General features: G+C 42.6%; 1 protein-coding gene across 4 annotated transcripts in view; it reads left to right on the top strand.

Annotated features, from left to right (window-relative positions):
* Positions 1-20,418, top strand: part of ccdc85cb (coiled-coil domain containing 85C, b) — a 41,965-nt gene that overhangs the window by 13,497 nt on the left and 8,050 nt on the right. For 2 of the 4 annotated variants that reach the window (XM_070925368.1, XM_070925370.1), the window contains exons 2-3: positions 15,937-16,016; positions 17,293-17,334. In XM_070925368.1, coding sequence (XP_070781469.1) covers positions 15,937-16,016; positions 17,293-17,334 — 122 coding nt within the window. The remainder of the gene's footprint in view (positions 1-15,936; positions 16,017-17,292; positions 17,335-20,418) is intronic. The other 2 variants (XM_070925369.1, XM_070925371.1) reach the window with 1 other exon arrangement.

Below are 20,418 nucleotides of genomic sequence, written 5' to 3' on the forward strand. Positions count from 1 at the left end.
ACCTCAGCTGCTGCCGCTGAGAGGTTAGGGTGAAAAAAAAAGAAACGCTTAAAAAACACAGAAAAAGACTGAAAGGCCAGAAATATCACTGCACCTGCAGAGCACTGAAAAATGCACACAACTGAGCACGGAATGAAGACTTGCCACCGACTTTTCATACTTTTTATTCTCAGAGAAGTAAATATTTCAACAGAGAAATCCGTTTCATCTCCACTCACACAGCTGCTATCGCTGTGCTTTACATTTTGACTGTTTTTTTTACTCTCCCAGTAGAAAAAAAATGTATAAAAATGTATTTATATAGGAATTTATAATGTTTTTACTCATATAACTGATTCCTGATACTTTCATCTATCCAGTACTGAAAACCAGAAAACTAAAGGTTTTCAAGGAATGCAAGGAATTAAAAGTGTTTTCAGTACAATCTGTACGTGATGGATTGTAATAGTGCGAACACATAGGCAACCATACTGTACACTCCCTTTCTGCATTCCAGTCAGCAGCCTAATCCAACAAACGCAACACTATGCAAACCTCTGTTGTAGCTGTGCTTTTATAGACTTGCGTGTTTCATAACTGATCCAACTTGGAGCGTTTCCAGCTGCTTAAACGCTTTGCTATCACGTTCAGACCACTGCATATCTCAGTGGTGGTCTGAAGTTGACTTATTTACAGTTTTTGCTGTGAGTTATAGTTTTCAGTTTGAGATATTGAATGTGATTATTGCAAGGCTGCATATGTTAATAGCTCTTGGGTGGGACCTTTTTACAGTTTCTGGGGAATGTCAATGAAAAGAGCCTGCTGACAGGAACTTGGATGAAAGGTAAAGTAAGCGCGGCGTATTGTCATTATGTCTTAATCAAAACAGTGAGTTGGTTATGTAAGGCAGGCGGTGTCTGTGAACGTGCCCTGTTGCTGAACCGCCTCGTGGGATTCCACACTTGGAAAGAAAAATGTGAAAAATGGACGAAGAGAGAGAAGCGGGACATTCATTGTTGTCTTTCGATTATTTACACATTTCAGTGCTATGTAGCTGTATTGGAAAAAGTACAGTTTTTGTTGTACATAAATGTAAATGAAGTCAATAATTAAGCCAGTGAAGCAGATAAATAGGCTGACATCAGTCTTCGGCCTGTAGCATTTTAAGTTTAAATCGTCTTTGTGGTTGCTGATGCAAAAAATCAATAATCCCTCCCATTCCACATTGCATGGGGTTGCAGGAAGCTGGAACCTTTCCCAGCACGCATTGGCTGAAAGGTGGTTGAACCTGGACAGGTCACACAGACTAACACATTCACCCCTACGGGCAATTTACAGTGTGGGAGGAAACCTGAGCACAGGAAAACTGTAAACGGAAAGGCCTCCACCAGTTGAGAACAAATTAAGTACAATTTTGAAGCAAGATATTGATGTCGAGGACAAAGAACTAGCATATGTCCCTGTTTGCTAATCTGGAGCTTTTACAGTAAGATGATTAAAGGTTTGATAAGCCTCCATTTACAAAAAGGCAAAAAAAACAAAAAACAGCTAAAGGCTTGTTTAGAGCAAGTTAGCACTGATTTAACATCTCTCGAACCTCCCTCCGTTAAAAATTCAGAAGCACTTTTATGTATTAGAATTTGTCCTGGTTTAAAATCTTCACACTATCTCTTCATCCATGGCTGTTCCTTCTACCAGTTCCTGTCAGTGATTTACTGTTGGCTCGCCCTCCATTGCACCATGGGACTGTTAGTAAGAACCATTGAGTCAGGGGGGGACCACCTGGTCACCGCTGGCTCGTTCTGATCTGTGTCACTCACAGCTAATGTGAGCTGACGCAGCAGCTCCCAAAGGACAGCTGGCTCTGCAGCAGACAATGGAGGCCAAGCAGTGTCTGACCCCAACTGCGCTGTCCAAGGTGAAGTTAGTCTGGCTCTCCGCTGTCTCACCTCTGGGGCCTTTTGACTGTAGTGGCAAAGGTCTCTGAGGAAGTGGAGGTGTGCTAGTTTGACTTTTAGTTGACAAACAGCCTCGCAGAGAGTAAGACCTGGGTGTTTACTTGGCAAAAACAGTCACAAGTAGTACAATGTGTCTTCAAATTAAAAGGAAAATACTGTCTGACAGTTATTTTTGCTGCTGAATTATGGTGAGTTAAGAGTTAATATTCATAATATTTAGAGGAATAGTTCTTGCCAAGAGTCAGATGAGAGGATCAATACCACTCATGTCTGTATAAGTGTAAAAGTGAAGTTCGCCGTTTTACACGGGGGGTTATGTACTGGACAGAGCCAGGGTAGCTGTCTCCCAAGTGTATTTCCCAAAATGTGAATGGTTCAGAATCAGTATATCAGTTTACAACTAACCATACTAGCTAGATTTTGTCTACTGGGGTGGGCTGAATGTTGATGTCTATAACCAAATGGTTGATTTTGGACATCTTGAAATAGTCCTTTTACGACGACTAGCTTTGAGGGATTCATCAAATCAAATGTTCCCTGTCTTTTAAAGTATTTACCCAGTAGCCTGAGTGTTTTTATTCAACCATCTCCTACGGTTCAGTGGCTTTGGAATTCAGTGTCAGCAAATCAGTTTCAGCCGCAGCTATAATTTTCCAGTCACAAACGGTTTTATTTTATAGCTTGGGAACACATTTTGCTGTTTTGCATTTCATTTACAGGACCCAGACTCCAAAAAAAAATCTTCAAAGACTGCGGCTGTTAGATTGATGAGGCTGGCTTATGATTCTGCCCCGTCAGAGGATGTATCAAACCAAGCTGCCTCTGCAACCACCCTGCTGTGTAAATGATAGCCATGCATCATGGGGTGTCAGGGAGGTCTAATATAATAAAATTACCCGTTGATGAGTTTACATTAGGCTTTATGAGGTATTTATGTGTGTGTGTGTGTGTGTGTGTGTGTGTGTGTGTGTGTGTGTGTGTGTGTGTGTGTGAGAGAGATGGAGTCCCGTCGTCCTGTAGTCTTCATGAGATTGATTCAGAGCAGGTTAACCATCTGGCTATAAACCAATAGGCTCCTAATGGAATTTGTTCCTGTGATTCTCCCTTCTGATTCCCCTCCCTGTATATGTACACGTGTGTGTGTGTGTTGGTGTGTGTGTGTGTGTACTGTCCAAGCTACACCAATAAACCTAATGGCTATAAAGTCAGAGGTGGGGTTTAGGCCTATTAAAAGGATGGAGCGTTTCAGTGCTGCAGTGGCAGTTATGGAATCGGGACCCTTATGATATTTCACAGCACAGTGTATAATAACGTTTAATACCCTCCCTATACACTGGGCTACAGGACATATCGTCATAATCCACTCCACCATCCGATCAAATGTAAGGCCCTACATGTTAAACTTGTTTGACATGGGCAGCAGCAGCAGCAGTTGTAAATGTCATTATTGCTCAAGGGTGGAAAAGGGGTGGATGTTTGTAACAACGCTGCTGAATGAAGCCATTAATTAGCTGCAATTAAATGATTACTGGTGTCATTAGTCACTGTCACACGATTGGCGCTGTGTTAGGTTGAGCTGCTGCTTGTTGTATTGATTGTATACTTTGTAGAGCTCTCACACACATTATGCCAGTACACTGTGTCCTAAGCTGTATCCCAATTCCATGCTACATGCTAATTGTATACAGTATGTACTACATACTAATATTATAGTTAAGTATTTTTTCGTCAGTATACAAGAAATCAACATACTACACTGTTTTATACCTATGATACTGTACAATACGTGCAGTTTGACCGTATAACAAAGCAGAGAAGTATTTTTGCTGCACAAATCGTTTTATTTTCTAACTTTCCTCTGCTATTTGTGGTTAAAAAATCACTTCAATAACAATCTGTGAATCAGTTTTTCTTAAAGTATCGTTTAAGTCACATGCATCATGATTTATGTGACAAGTTTGTTTGCATTGCACTTTGTCGCATTTTGTTGATTTTTTTTTTTTTTTCCAATAAACCTTTCCCCTTGGCCAAGCGTAACAAACCTTTTGCCATATCTTTTGTTGCACATATTGAAAAAGCGCATAAAAACAGGTGGTTGGAAACACACTCAATGATTGGGGATGAAGAAAAGTTTCACATCATCACATTGGAGAAGCTGGATCATACAAACTTTTGGCATTTTTAATTGCAAATTAATGATTAATATAGGTATTAAAGTAAAGGTGGCATGGATTCAAAGCTGAGAGCTCCAGGTCAATTTAAAATGGAAACAATTAGACAAGATCAGACACCTTGGGAAGGTTTAGCAGCTCCAATCAAACAGACGTGTTAAAAAAACATGTTCCCTGTGCAGGCCCGTCTCTCAGACCTAATATTTGCTCATCAGGGCTCGTAAAGTTTACCTCTTAAAAGGTCGCTGGCATTTACGCTCACTTGACTCTTCTTCTCTGTGATGTTTCACACCTTTGACTCCATCTTTCACACCCACAAACATACGTGAAGAAAGAGAGGAAGCACATGCGTCTGTCTGAAGCTGCTTGCCGTCGGCTGTGTGTGTGTGTGTGTGTGTGTGTGTGTGTGTGTGCAGACACTTGGAAGATTAAAATGTTATTTTGCTGCTGCTGCTTCTTACAAGAAGATTTTATGTTGGGGGGGTGGGTTAAAAATAGCCTGTCTCTGTGGACGTGTGTGTATGTTAGCAGCATGTCCCTGTTTGGATAGGTTTCAGACTGTTCTGCCCAGAAGAGGATGAGGATGTCTGCGACTCAAAGCCAGATACATTGGTCACTTTTTTGCCAGTAGGTTGAAGTGATTTTTGAGTTCAAAAATCACTCACAAAAAAGGGATAAACTCAGTGACATGGATAATGAGTCCTGGCTGGCCCTGCTTTCTTTTGTAGTGGAGACCTGGAAGAAGCTGTGCAGTCTAGCCCTGAGCCAGCGCTAACCATTCGTAATGGGATGTAATAGAATTCCCTTGGTTATTATGCCTGTTTCTGTCCTGCCTGCACAGCATCCCTTGTCCCCCTAACCCCTACTGTATGTACGTCTCGCTCTCGTTCTCCTGTTTCCTTTCTAATGGCCTCTTTGCCGACGACTGTGGAGTGTAAGCGCTGTCGCCTTCGCTTAGTTTCACCACATCTCAGAACGCTGTTGTCAGGGCGAGTCAAAGTCTATTGAACTCCAGTCCAACATCAATCCGATTTTAGCCGTGGTTTGAATGAGATAACTGTCTATCTGGACGGCTCTTACGTAAGATCTCTTTCTCTTTGTGGCAATTACTGTGCTAATAGCCCTTCAGAGATCCCTTTTATCCGCCAGCGCACGGTTAATAGTTGGTAAAGCTCCAGATGACACCAGTGAATTGATGGCTTTTTGTTACTCCGAGTTGTTTTATTTGAGAGCTTTGTCCTCCTGCTGTTAGAAATCTCTCCATTAATTCCACAGAAAATGCAATGACTTGATTAGATTACATTAGAAAGTTATTCTTACTAGTGTTCTTTTACATTCATTTTAGGGATTTCGTGCATGTCGTCACAGGTAATGCTTTGTTTAGACATATAGTCAACCAAAACACCAGAGCAAGATAGAGTTTGTCAACACTCGAATTAGAAAGAAAGAGCCACAAGTTGAATCTTGCATGCTCCCCCCCTTTCTCTCTGATTTGCATTAGAATGAAATCAGAGGCAGTTATTATTCATGTAAACAGTAATGAAACTACTAGATGATGTCACTGGAAAGAAAAGGTTATTTTCACTGGTTTGGAAGAAGCCCCCAGTTTGCAGATTGCCTCAGAACCCACATGGCAGATGGGATTTTCAGAGGCAGATAATAAAGGGGTTTCAGGGTTATACTTATTGAAGGAACATTCTCTGTGTTTACCATCTAACTGCTAGCTGTGAGACTCTGCTTACATAAGCACAACCTTTGCCAGCTCAGCAGTCAGTCAGACAGGCTTTTAAAGGAACGGGGAGGCATGCAGATTTATGCAAATGGCGTTGCCATGGGGTTCGTGCTGGTGAAACCGTGGTAACGGGGAGAGGAATGAGGTTAAAGAGGGCCATGGGCTCGGGGAGGACGTTCTCTACCCACAATGCCCTCTGGTGTTTGTTTACACACTGCGATGGGTTGTGGGTTGTGCGAGGTAAAGCCAGCCATCTCCTCAGCATTTCCTGCAAAGCCTTTCATGCTGATGACATCCAGACATTCATAGGAAACATATCTGTGTATCTGTTCAGTTAAATTGCTGTTGTAGTTAACATTTTTCAAATGTTTTTGTTGAAAAGGGCATGATTTAACCCAATTTTCCCCACCAAGTAAATATTCATAATTCCCGCTAGCAAAATGCATGTAATCCCCAAAACAAATCATCCCATCTAAATAGCTGTGCGATACTGAAATGTGTTTAAACAAAAGGGATTGTGCAGTTTTGTGCACTGCTATTTCAAACAAATAGGGGATAAAGCACTGTAGCCTAGTTATTCCACAGTGATTTACCACCATGTTCTTCTACACAAGCAGATACTGGTTGACTGATCCAGCGGAATGTAGTGTCCCACCCCTGAATAAGTCAAGAGTTATGACCCTTGACTTTCAGTGTCAAGGGCCATGAGTGACGCCGAGTGTGACATAGCGAGTCTAGTCTACTCTAGTCAAGGTATGACCCATTACAAAGCTGCTCTAAACATAGTTTGAGTCCTGACTTTATTCACATGCTTAACACAGGGTTGAAAAATGGTTAAGAAAGGTCATATGCAATATAAGTACTGGTTTCCCGTAGACAAACAATATCTCATAGCTAATCCATCTCCAAATGTCACTAATCTTTTCTGTTTTGTTTCACCGTGAACAGCCACCACACGCACACAAGGACAGTAATTAAGGGTGTGGACCAAATATAAGCCCGCAGCTTTGATTTCATGGGATTAAACCCAACTGGCTGCCAGATTGCCATTCTTCAAGCCTAATCAAAAGATTAAGGGCATAGGGCACCAACCTTGCAAGAGGCCTGATCATCTACAAAACAAACAAGCCGTGGTGCTGCTGTTTGATTATGTTGTGCTCAAGCACTGCATTTCTTATTATTCTTTTTAACTTTTGAAAAGGTTTTTGACAAGCTTTCCATTTCCATAACCCCTACAAATAATGTTCACATAATGAGTGAAGGTGTTATTTATAAATCACATCCACACATTAACACATGTGTTCCGTACGCAATCACAGACGCACGCTAACATCACACATACACAGACACATTTCCAGCCGGCCGCACACACACGGCTGCAGGCGCGTGAAGGCGTCCGCTGACCCTGCGAGGGTGGTGACGACGAGCGGAGGAGACAGGGGAGGGACGCATCACTTTGCCGGACAGGATGTGTGATAGCAACGAGACACGCGTCTGCATTACTGTCTGCTGGAATGCCTATAAATAAACTAGTTCTCTCGCCTCTCTCTTTCTCTCCCTCCCACTAAGGATGTTGACAGACTGATCAATAGCTAGACATGAGAGATTTGCACTAGTCTTCAATTTCCACTCAATAGACATTAACAACCTTTGGTACATTAAAGAGCCCCAGCTGACCTCGACACAACTACAGCGGGTGTAATTACATACATAACATGCTGTGGTTGTTGTGTGTAATTGCATCAAGTCAGTAGGGATTATTCATCAACATCTCCCTGTTTTATCCAGACAGATTGATTTATGTTGGGAATTATGAGAGGAAATGAGGTTCAGGCTGGATGCACCTATTTTGTAATGTGTTTACACTGAACTCTTCTGGACAAATGGAGAATGTTTCCGAATGGCAGAATACTGTATAACCAACAATGGATATATACTATCTGTGTGTGACACCCACATCACAAGTTCTTGAAGCTGGACCGTCATTTATAGGGCATTCCCACTGCAGGAAGGAGATTAAGAACCTTTACCTGCAATTTGACAGAGGAAAAAAACTAAATTGCAGATTTATTTTCTGTTGTTTGATTGCAACTAATTGCTTCAGCTCTATTTTAGATTAATCCAAAGCATGAAAGTTAACTTTTTTGTTATGGTGGTAATTTAGAAGTGGCTTTTGAAGTAGGCAGAAAAGCAGTTGAGAAAAGAGGCAGAGGATAATAGACGGAAAACACTGGTCACAATTCAAGTATTACTCTTTAACAGTGAACACACAACTTGTATTTTCTGTATCTGTATGTGGTCAAGGTCCAAGGTCCCCTCACGGCCAATCAGCAGTCTTGTTTCCACTGCAGGTCCAAACGGGGGTTCACAAAGCTATGATACCGGCATGATACACAAAAGTGCACTAAATATTTAAGTTAGGAAAAACTCCTCAAGGCAAAAATCTCTTCTAGCAGCATTTGAAGCAGACAATTTCTCATATGGTCTGTTACTTCACATCAGTGGGGAAAATGCATTCAGTGCTGAGTTAAAACCCAGACTGAGCTGTCCCTGGTTGTTGGTAAGCCTGCTTGGCCTTGCTGTTGACAAGCAGCAAATGGTTAAAAAGCTGATTTCACCTGGTCAATGTTTCAAGAGTTGTTGACGCACACACACACACAAGCTGTCCTTTTTGAAGTTTAATCCATTTGGCACTTTAACTTTCACACTAGTCACTCAGCATGAGTTGTCTTTCTTCAAGCATAAAGTAATACTGTGCTTTTATTACATGCAGAGAAACACACACACACACACTTAGAAACATTCACATGCACATGAAAAAAAACCTGTCTTGCTACACACACACATGCACACCAGAGAGTGCGTGGGGAGGTGAGGCGCGCTCTCTCCCTTAGAGCGGGTGCCATGTCTTGTCAGATGGGGTTAGCTCCCCGCCAGCTGATGAGCCAGTCGAGCCTTTGAAGCCTTTCCAGGGGCCTGTGGTTTACGTGCTCGGGTTGCCAGGTTCTGCCATCCCCCTCATTAATGCAGCGTGGTTGCCCACTTAACTTGTTCGTCTCTGTTCCTCTGGTTGGCTTGCCCTGGCTATGACCGAGCGCTGGGCAGCCAAGCAGAGGAGGCACACACACAAACACACGCTGGCATGCTGGCCAAGCACATGCACGCGTACAGTTCAGACACACAAGAAGGGATACAGGTACATATGCAAGTGCGTAGGTGCATTAGACCCATGCAGAAATGCCATACATAACACAAACCTGCCTACACCTACATGTATCCACACATCTTTCCTCTGCTCTTCTTTGGAGTGTGCTGGTATGTGTAGCCTGCTCTGATAGTTTTGGTCTGTCAGTCTGACAAAACAAGCAACTTCAGGCATCACCTTGGGCTCTGGGTAGTTGTGATGGGCATTTTTCACTATTGTCCAACAATCTATAGACTAAACGATCATAAACATGCAAGCCTAATGTAACAGAAACTCTTTCTTTCCCTCAAACCCTTCTCCCCTGACTGGCACCAGGTTCTGACTAGAGGTGCCTCTCTCCTTTGTTTCCTTTTCTCTCTTCACGTCCTTTTTCCTTCTCAGCTTGATTCTTTTGCTCTCTGTTTTCAGTTTAGAAGGTGGGACTCAGTCAAATTCTCAGATTTTTCTCGAGGTTAATGGAGATGTTTTTGTGTGATAAATTAGACTTTCTGTAGCCAATGAGGTCAGATTTCATGGAATTCACCGTACTTTGACTTGGGTGTTGGTGCAGAGAAAGGAGAGGGAGATTGTTTAGACTGTTCCTTCTCTTTCTTCAACATCTTGAGGTAATTGACCCAACCTCCTGCCTTGAGTACACAAACTCACACACACTCATACAGTATAATCACAGATGGGTTTGAAAATCCCCTCTCGTTTGCTCTCCTTCCCTCCCTCACACACACACACACACACACACACACACACACACACACACACACACACACACACACACACACACACATGTACAGTCACCTTAGACACCCTTGCAACCCACATGTATTCCCTATCTTACAAATTCTGCACATAAGAACTCATTCATACTCCACACACACATACTCACATTGCTGAGAGAATATCCATGTCTCTGCGCTAAAACACTGCGATACAGCTGTGAATAGGAGATGAAAGCCAGAGCCGAGCCAGGAATAATAAAAGCGGTGTGATTTCAATTCACTGCAGGCTTCTACGAGCCACAGGATCTGAGTTGAGAACATCATATATATATATATATATGCCATCAACCTGCCAGACCTGCAGATGAAAATGAGCCTGTATGGCTAAATCTGGCACATTTACATGATGCTCATGTAATTTAATGTGCATTCTTCTTGAATAAAATAAATATAAACACAAGGGAAGTCTGGTCCTTCTTAACCACAATTTAATCAAAGCTACTTTCATGTAGCACAGACTTTCGAGTCAACAGTGTGGAGGCTGGTTCATTCCCATCCAGTCCAGTGTAAATTTGTACACATATGGTCTAATTTTAACACAAGCCATCCTAATTCTTGCAGCACACCCTTTACCAGCATGCCTGGCTCCATGCTTTACGTCTGTATTTCCTAATTTGCTCCTAAAAGAATGGCCTGCTTCAATATTCAATAAACTCAGTCCCACCCCATTGGGAGCTGAAACTTATATAGAGAGGGCGTGACAGAGAGAAAGAACAAATGTAGAGATGGAAAGTATGGTATCCAAAATCAAGCACTTAAAGGACCATACCAGTGGTAGGCCATTTACTACAAATCACACATACTAAACACATAAACACAGTTTTTCAAACACACTTTGAAAACCATGTTGCTTCATTCAAGCATTGTCTTTTTTTCTGCCATTCCAGGCAGCCACTGGTTTCAATTCATTTTTGTAAGATATTTTAAAGTCTAATTTCCCCCCAGGGATCAATAAAGTATTTCTGATTCTGATTCTGATTCTGAAGGCTGGCGGCATTCTACATTTTTTATTGTCAACAAATCCCATGAAAAGACCAACACCAAAAAATGCACATTCTGTTTCTCAATACTTTCTGACTTCCCCAGCCTATTTGTAGCTCTCAGCCTCAGGCCCCTTCGTTCCCACTCAAGACCTACATTTTTAAAAATGGCTCACAAGTATATACTTTAAAAAAAAAAAAAGGCTTAGAAATTTAGTAAAACAGCTGGGCACTGTAGTGTACAGCAAATGTTACTCAAATAGGAGTAAATATGGGATCGCCTCAGTGTCCATGTGTTCTCCATGTGACGAATAAGATACCTCACAAACAAGTTATTGTTTGTGTTGGTCCGCTGCTATCATGGGGAATGAATAGAAACCAATGGCTGCCTGGATTGGTGGAAAATGCATCCGAACATGTAGAACTGTACAGCATGCATTTGAAAATGGTCAGTGCAATGTAACGTACATAATTTGTAGTTTAAGAACTTACACTTGAAAACACTCTGCTCTGGTCTTTTTTAAGAAACCTATGGTGTGGATTTGACAAAACTAACCCAGCTCAAGGGCCACTAATTACACAGTCTTCCCCGACAGATGGATTTCCTACTCATGACAACTGAGCAAACTTGATCCAGTGATGACGCCTCTGTGATACAGGTGAATGCTCTGGAAAAAGGTAGTGGACGCCGAGTTGGGATTTTGTCAAAGCAGTGTTTGTGAGGGCAAGAATGAGCTTTCATGCTTATGATGCAGAACCTTAAAGATTCTGTGGTTGCTTTTTTTCCTGTAGCAAATCAACTACACAACACCTTCATACGCAGTTTTAGCTATAAAATTATCTGAAAAAACAACGTGCAAACAATGCGATGCAGAGTAACTGTGGCATAGTGCAGAAGCAAAGAGAGCTGTAATGGACAGATGGGGGTAGGATGTTTGGAGCACAGTGGGACACAAAGAAGAACCAGTTGAGGTCATGACCTTTTAGAGGATTGCACCAAGTTTTTGGGAGCTTGACCTCTCATTCTGTTTACGTTATCCGGTAAAAGTGAGAAATGAGGGAAATAACCCTCTAAGAAAAGCTAAATTGACCAATGGACCGGTCTCCAAAATAGTTGCACACCTTTTCAAGAGCAGAAAAGAAAATACAATGGATGGAGAAGTCAAAGAGAGGGAAACAGGGAGTGGAGCGGCATTAAGGAGGGAGTGGCCGCCTGGAAGTGGGTCACAGCGGCACTGACGTGATACAAAGTGACGTTCAGAGAGGGGGGATGGACTCGCGCCACCGTCTGCGTCACCTTTTTGTCCTGCGCGCACACAAATACACACACACACACACACACATGCTCTCACATTAAGATACATCAGCCCAGTTCCTTGGGTAAACAACACTTGTGCGGAGGTAAAAATAGCTTACTTGTGCATTGTACTGTGAGGACAAGGCCTCCCCTCTGTGTCTCTCCCTCTCTGTATTGCTTACTGCTTAGTTGGACACTTTTACTTTCCTGCTACTCCACAGCGCCGTGCACTCACTTTATCAGCTCTTAAGATCGCGCTCAGGTTATGCATGAGTAATAATGGCCTCTCCCTGGGTGCTTGTTGTGTATAAAAGAGTAGATGCAGAGCTGAGTTTTGCAGGGTAATTATTGTGGCTCGGCTACGTGATCCCCGTATGATCTGTAGCTTTTTTTTTTCCTCCAGCTTTCATGGAGGAGCAGTGAGGAGAGCATGTGAAGCCGGAGGGGATGGAGGGGATAAAAGGATGGGAGGAGTGGCATGGGGGATCCAGGGAACAGTTTAATTGCCTGACCCCTCTCCCACTAGGATGACTCTCCAGAGCCGTGTGTTAAAGAGAGGGTGACGGCTGGATTCTCCCCCTGCAGATCCCTGCGGCTCTTTGCATGTGTACGGTGTGTATGTGTGTGTATGGGAGGTGTCGACGTCTGCGTTTTGTGCTTGTTGTGCGTTCCTGTGAATGTTCCCACGGCAGATCTGCGCATGTTTAAGCAGGACCACTTAATCATGTCATGTGTGATGCTGGAGTGATGCGCTCTGAGATTGAACATAACCCCCCTACAACACATCAAAGGCTTAGAGGTGGGGAGTGGAAGGGAGGCATGGCGCTGTGGTATGTGAAGACTCTCATGACAGTGGGATTCCTCACTTTAGGCCACTTTTTGGTTTCTCTAGTCAAACAGAGTACGCCTGAGCTATCTATATATCAATATTTATCTTTGATTGCTTATCTTGATTTTTGTTTAATTAGTTCTAAGGAGATAAAAAATAAGCCTGACAGAGCTCAGATGAGTTTTGAGTTTATTGGATTAGTGATGGCCAGATCTCAATCTCTGTAAGTAATCTAAATATACACGCCACTGAGGGGTGGGTGGGGGGGGCAATGAACATTCATTTTCCGCCCCTCCTCTTTCTGAGGCTTCTCTCTTTGTTGTTTGAGTGTGCTGGTGATGACTGAAGGCTGAGGAACCTTCATCCTAATCGGCTTGAGATCTGGCCGCAGGTCAGGCCAGCAGATGAATCCAGATTAGGGGGTCACAAGGCAGGAAGAGAGGATTACCAGCTTTGGCCACTGCAGCCTCCTCCTCTAGCTGTCCAACCGTCCTCCAACCAGCCAGTTGACAGCACCGTCTGCACTGGCCCTTCTAAAAAGTCAAGGGGCTGGACATAGGTAGGCTTGCAAGCCCTGCTGGGGCTGCTGTCACTCACCCCTGTTTACTCCCTGGTCTTGGGAGAATGATCAGTTTTATAGTTTACGTGAAAAGATGTTGGATTTGGTAGCAAATTGGAATTATTACTAATTATTATATTTATTGTTTTCAAATTCAAAGACTTTACGCCATCATAGATAGGTGAATTTCTCTAACATGATCTGAAAGAGACATCTTTAGTGACACTGGTTTCACATTCATACATGCCATGCTTTTTAACATATGTACAAGCTATGAGGAGGAATCGGGTAAAAGCAGGAGAAATCACTTTTCCATGTGCCAACACTTGTGTTTATATGCAGCTAGTGAGTAAACTGATTTCTCATCATCCACTACTATATTATTGAACTAAGGCTGGCAAGTTTGAAGGACATTAATGATACAGAGCATTTGGACTGATGCTGAAGTGAGAGAACAGGTCGGTGCTGAGAGAGAGCACACAGTGTACGAGTCTGAATTTCAAGGTCTGCTGTGGAAACCCACTTATTCATTTATCGTCTTTTGTACTTAACTGTTTTGGACTGGGTTTCTTGTTTCCCATGATGATTTATGGATGTTTATGTCAATTCAGGGTCCTGCAGAAAGCTGCTCTTAACCTGATCTATTAGGTGAACATACATTACAACATATAAACTACATACACATGAAACAAGAGTGCAGCTATTATCTGTGTATGTCATTGCAAATCCACAGAGTGGCTACCACTGAGTGTGTTTTTAATATTGGATCTGTGCAGAATAGTGCCCCCTGGTTGCAAAGTGCTGATCAACTAGGTTACATGAATAAGAGGCCGGTTAGACTTGTTAGGGTCAGTTAAGTATAAACAAACTTAAGGTCAGAGTTACCTCACTGATGCAACAAACTGTGATTTTATGTGTGTGTAGTACCCTACAGCAGTGGCCTCTCATCTGCATCTTAACTCAAACCAGCATTTTCATCAGCAACCTCCCCACCGGCTTTGTTGTATCTCCCCATCACCCTCTCCACTCTCTGTCTGTCTGTACCTCCACTTAGAAAACAAAATAAAATAAAGCTGCGTGCGCAGTTGTGTGCTCCCGACGAGTTGCCAGAGTGCGCTTCCTGTGCGTACCTCGGCTTTGATCTCACTGTAAATTAAACATGCCTTTTTAGATAACAGGCTCTGTGCCACCTACTGAGTCAAACTGCACCTCCACGCCCCGCACAGCTCCTGTCCCTGGTTTGAACTCGGCGGAGTTGATTCATGTTAACTCTGAATGCTGCTTTATCAGGACAACAGTCGAGGGGAGTCTCTGTGGCGCAATTAGGCCACAGTTACATTGTTTGCCAGGTGTGTACAGCATAGAGACAGTTTTGCAGCAAATCTCAAATATAACATATGATGTCTGTTTCACGATGAATGAGTGACTGGCGCAGGAGAATGTGGGCCCAACTGGGACATGGCCCCAGTCAAGTATGAGGTCAAAAGTTAGGTCAAGCACTGCTAATCTGGGTGGGAACGCTCAGCGCTTGACCCCTGACATCAGGCTACAGTTTTTTTAGCACATGAGAACTACGAGGTACTTTAAACGGTAGATGAATTTGCAGAATAATACAAGTAGTAGTTAGCAGTTTTCCTAAAAGCCAACAGGCTTAAATTTAGAGCTTAAATGATGAGTTGATTAATCAATCACTCACTAGACAGAAAATTAATCGTCAGGAAGGAATCGTAAGGATGAATGCTAAATATTTGCTGTTTTCAACATCTCAAATGTGAGAATTTTGTCTGTTTGTAAATTGAATATCTTTTGTTTTTTGACGGTCAAAACAAGCAATTTGATGATGTAACACTGGCTCTGTGAAAAACTGACTTTCTTTAGGCTAAAATAATAGATAAAAGATAATCGTAAGATTGAATGATAATGAAATCAGCTGTTAGTTGCAGCCCTACCAGAAGTATTTATCTAATACTTGTTACCTTTATTTACCTTTGGTCTAATACGTGGGTTTGTGACTTAATACTTGCAAAATTAATGACATTCCCATCAGCTTCAGCTTCAAGTTAATTAGCAAATGTTAGCATGCTAACACGCTAAACTAAGACGCTGGTCATGGTAAACATTATACCTGCTTAACAGCATGTCAGGATTGTCATTGTGGACATGTTGCTGATGTTAGGTACAGTCTCACCTCACTTAGAGCTAAGTGCTAAGTACAGCCTCGCAGATCTGCTAGCATGGCTGTAGTCTCTTAGTCTTGTTCACTCTTTTCTGACATTGGTCTGTCAGGGCCCTTGGAGAATGAGTTTTTCGGGTCTTGCAAAGTGCACTGCAAAACTTTCAAGCTGAATGTGGTTCTTTTGCTCCAGTGGCCGTCCCCGCCTGTTTTCCGTTTGAGGTCTTTGAAATGCTAATGGCTTCTCCTTCCCTTCTTTTCTTCTCCCTCTCTCCTCCAGATTCCTCCTCCAACTACATCAGGCAGCTGGAGACTAAAGTGCGGATCCTGGAGGACGATAACAGCAAGCTCCTCTCACAGGTGAGGTACACTCACACAGACACTGTACATATTGTGCATGTAAATGCTACGCGCTATTAAAGTGCTATTAGCCCAGTCTCAGTACTATTTGAACTTATACCCTCACTAAACACCTCTTGTGCAACTTTCCAACTCGCCAAAAACACGTGATAGGCAGATGTGAGGAGATAAAGTGGTTTGTCTGATGCCTCTGTGAAGCCACCCCCTCACAACAGCCTGCCTGTTAGTTGGAGAATATGTTTATCCATGTTTAATTCATGGGGAGTCAGTAAGCTTCAGTAGCAAGCAGTGATGTTAGCCCCCGAGGCGAACTGTGGGAGCGGAGGAGAGATGAGAGGAGGAAAAAGGAGGGGAAAAGAGGCATTAAGTGACGGTGACAGAGTAAAGCATTTCTCCCAAAGTTGACCTTGCTCTGACTTCTCCCAAATTTGGAGGATGGAGGGCTGAGGGCTGATGGAGGGGGTGGATTTCTCTGCTCTGGTTCACTAGGAGTTCACATGTCAGTCTGCAGAGGTGTGTGTTACATACACACCACTGCAGACGGTGACTCACGGTAGAATTTACAACTGAAACATTAATTGGTCATGTTACGGGGATCAAACTGTGGAACAGTCAAAGTTATGGCTCATAAATTATTGGCAAATATTCATACATCGTAATCTTTTATGTATCATTTGTTCTGTTTTATGACATGATTCAGTTCATTTCAATGCAAGTCAGGCTGCAGTCAGTTGAGTTGGAATTTCACAGTTTAAATGGCTTTTTGATTCTAAGCCTTTATTCTTTTTTTTAAAGTGATTTCTCTCTCCCCAATTATCTCCCAGCAGATTCACATGTAGGCGAAGAGTGTAGGCTGGAATCGCTGATAGGGAACCTAAATGATCCTCATAATTAGCCCTTAACTGCTACAATTTGGTGCTACACGTCATCTCACAGCAGTCAGGGCATATAATATGACCCTGCTTCTTAAAGTCGAATAATAGTCCTTGTTCACATTTGAAGTGAGTGTTTTTTTTCTTTTTCTTCTCTTTAGATTTGAGGTTGGAATGATTACGTCTCGCACTGATAGAACATTTTTGCAGTATTCGATTAACAAGAGTTATTCTATTATTACTGTAAGACAGTTGTGTTGCCATTAATCAGAATACCTCTCTATAAAAGCATCTTATGTGGAGCCCAGGAAGAATACTGTTGCTACCATTGCTGCTAATAATGACTCCCTAAAGACAATAATCCAATGATGAACCAATACGCTATTATGTTTTTCTCTCCCTAGGCTTATAGCCGGTATAGTTTATCACAGATACAGACGAAGAAGGTAACTTCCTGAAATGTCACTGTTTGTTGGCTCGATCGGTTGAGCCTCTTCTGCTTTTTCACTCTTTTATCCGTTTGGTGGTAGGACTTTTTCACAGCTTTGAGCTTGTTGCTTTCTCACATTCAGAGGGTGGACACAGTAAAAGCAACACCTCTACAATGCAATGCACTCTGTTGCAGTAACGGTGAATGGTACACATATTTTCATGCAGGTGCTGAATCAACTCTATCATAATGTTCATAGGAATAGTTCGGAATGTTGGGCTATACGCTTATTCGCTTTCTTGCTGAGAATTTGATGAAAAGACAGAGACTCTCATCTCATGTCTGTACTCTAAATATATAGCTTCAGCCAGCAGCCGGTTAGTTTAGCTTAGCATAAAGACTGGAAACAGGGGGAAACAGCTTGCCTGGCTCTGTCCAAAGGTAAGAAAAGTCTGTTTACTAGCTCATCTAAAGTTCACAAATTAACACTTTAATATCTCTGCTGGTTGCCTGGCCAAGAAATATCCCGCAATTACCCCCTGTAAAACTACAATTTCTGATTTTTACACTTTTTTGTACAAATCTGACAATGTTTGTTAATTAGTGAGCTTTAGAGGTGCTGATAGGCAGATTTTGTTGCCTTTAGACAGAGCGGGTTCCAGTCTTTACGCTAAGCTAAGCTAAGCTAAGCAAACCGGCTGCTAGCTGTAGCTTCATGTTTATCGTAAACACGAGAGTGGCATTGATGTTCTCGTCTAACTCTCGTCAAGTGAATGAGCAATTTCCACTCTCAGGTACGTGGTGTTGTACCTAATATTTTGTCTTTCAAAATACAGTCCAATAGAAGAAAATGCAGCCTCAAACAGTTCTACAGAACTGAATCACCCTTGCGGCACAGTGTCAGTGTTATAAGCCAAAAGGAATTGGATTGCATTGCCTTATAGAGTTGTTGCTTCTGTGTCCAGTCCCTGCCATGCGCTGCTAGCATGCTATGCTAATGAGCGAACACAGGTGGCCCCGGCTTGTATGCGGCCCATCTTGGCAAGAAAGCCTTTCTCTGTCCTTTTTGGAGCTGTTTTGCACAGCGCAGCCAGTGATTGGTACAAGGTACCCTAGGTGAATGAATGCTACATTGTGCTTTGGTGCATAAATGACACTTGGTTTGTTGGGACGTCTGGTGGGCTGAATAATTTAAGATACGAGGGCGACACAGGTAGATCCAGGTATCAATAATGCATGGCCGACAACTGGTGTGCGAGTGCAACTGAAGAATGAAGGAATGTCTGTCTGGAGTTGAAAAAGTACTATCTTGATGCCATTAATAAACTGTGCTTTTTATTGAATTGTGAGATTGGTAATGAAAACACAAGTGTACTCCAGTAAATAATGGAGAGTTTACTATTTAATGTGACTCTTATGCAATAACCTACTTACTGATTTGTCTGAATACTAGCAGGTGAACTTGTTACAATGGATTAGTTGCCTCAATGGACATATTGCCTAACTTCCTGTGTTATGAAACTGGCCCAATGGAACTTGTGTTGAGCCTGAAGGAAACAATAGTCTCTTATCGCTGGAATGCTGACCCTCCAAACCAGCTTGGCTGAAGGATTTTACTGTACTAAAGGGAGAAGGGAGGGAGTTAACAATAAGGCCCCACTGTGAATATTAACAAGGGCGGACATGTCACAGGTGTGAACACAACGAGAAAAACAGGTGTGTGTTCACGTGCACACCCACGCTCGTACTCAAACATGCCCAGCCACATGCAAGTACATGATTTGTTCTTTGACATGTCTCCCACTCAGATCTCCTATGTCTTTCAAGCGTTACTTATCTCTGTTAGCTCAGTGGAGTGTGAGGCACTCTGTGGCTTTCCCTACATGCTCACTTCCACTTTATCATTAACATGTAAGTGCTCAGTGTGACTCTGAGAATTTCATGATTTATTTGGCTCATTCAGGAGACACGCCATCCGTTAACCCAGGCTAATTTAACTCATTTGGGGAGAGTCCAGGTCCAGTGGACTTGGATGATGAAGAGAGGTTAATGAAGTTACAATATGACTGATTTATTGACTGAGAAACCAGATTGGCTAAAAGAAGATGGATTGGAACATGGTTTAGCAGAATTACCTCTCAAAATTTGTAATCAGTTTTTAAATAACCGGTCCCTGATTTCAGATAGAAGTAGACAAAAGCAGGTCTCTCATTTCCAATGACAACTATCAGCTCTAGCTAGCGAACTAAGTTTTGTTTGAAGACAAGAACCCTCTAGCAGTGGTCTGGTGGCTACATACATCATATTGCGCTAAAACATTGAGGCTGAAGCTGCAGTCCCAGGCAAAATGTTAGCATCCTTACCACACCAGTTTGTGATCCGTAGAAAAGACATAGAAATAAAGAAACGGCATTGTTGTGTTGCTTTGTAGAGCTTGTTAGTCGTAGTACTTTAAGTATGATAAGGTCAGTCTCTACCCAGTGTTAATCAAACGGATTCTGTTTGTGGTATTCCACTAAATGACGGCACTCAAGGAGCACGCTGCTTTCATCTCTACCCTTTTGTCAAGGCAGTATCACCCCTGCCCCTCATAACTCCAACAGGAAATTATGTGTGACATCCACAGCTTCTCCCCGTCAGCACTAAGAACATTGTGATGGATGGATAGACGGATTGGCCTGAGTTTTAGTCAAGAAGACCTCAGAGGGTCAACTGTCCCCAGCTGTCTGGCAAACAAATTGCTTATTTGGCCTCAGTGGTCAAGGTCAACTGAGGAAAGGACGTTAAGTTGGAGACGTGTGTTGGTTTGTTTGTAAAGCTGGACTTAACATAACAGGAATACTCTTTAGATGAAGGAAGCCCTGTCAGAAAACTATTTCTGATCTTCTTATTCAGTTGACAGATGTGTCCATATCATGGATTGCGTGTTTATGTTGCTCCTCCATTGTGACATTTCGGGCATAGCCTGCTGACAGACACAAAGCCTGGGGAAATGACACAGAGATGTTAGCAAAGGTACAGAATTGAGGGCATGAATATGGAAACCCAAAGGATAGATCAGGAAGTGCCAAGGGAGGGATTGTGAAAGGTTAGAGGAACA

The sequence above is a fragment of the Enoplosus armatus genome, chromosome 19, assembly GCF_043641665.1.
Source record: "Enoplosus armatus isolate fEnoArm2 chromosome 19, fEnoArm2.hap1, whole genome shotgun sequence".
Lineage (NCBI taxonomy): Eukaryota > Metazoa > Chordata > Actinopteri > Centrarchiformes > Enoplosidae > Enoplosus > Enoplosus armatus.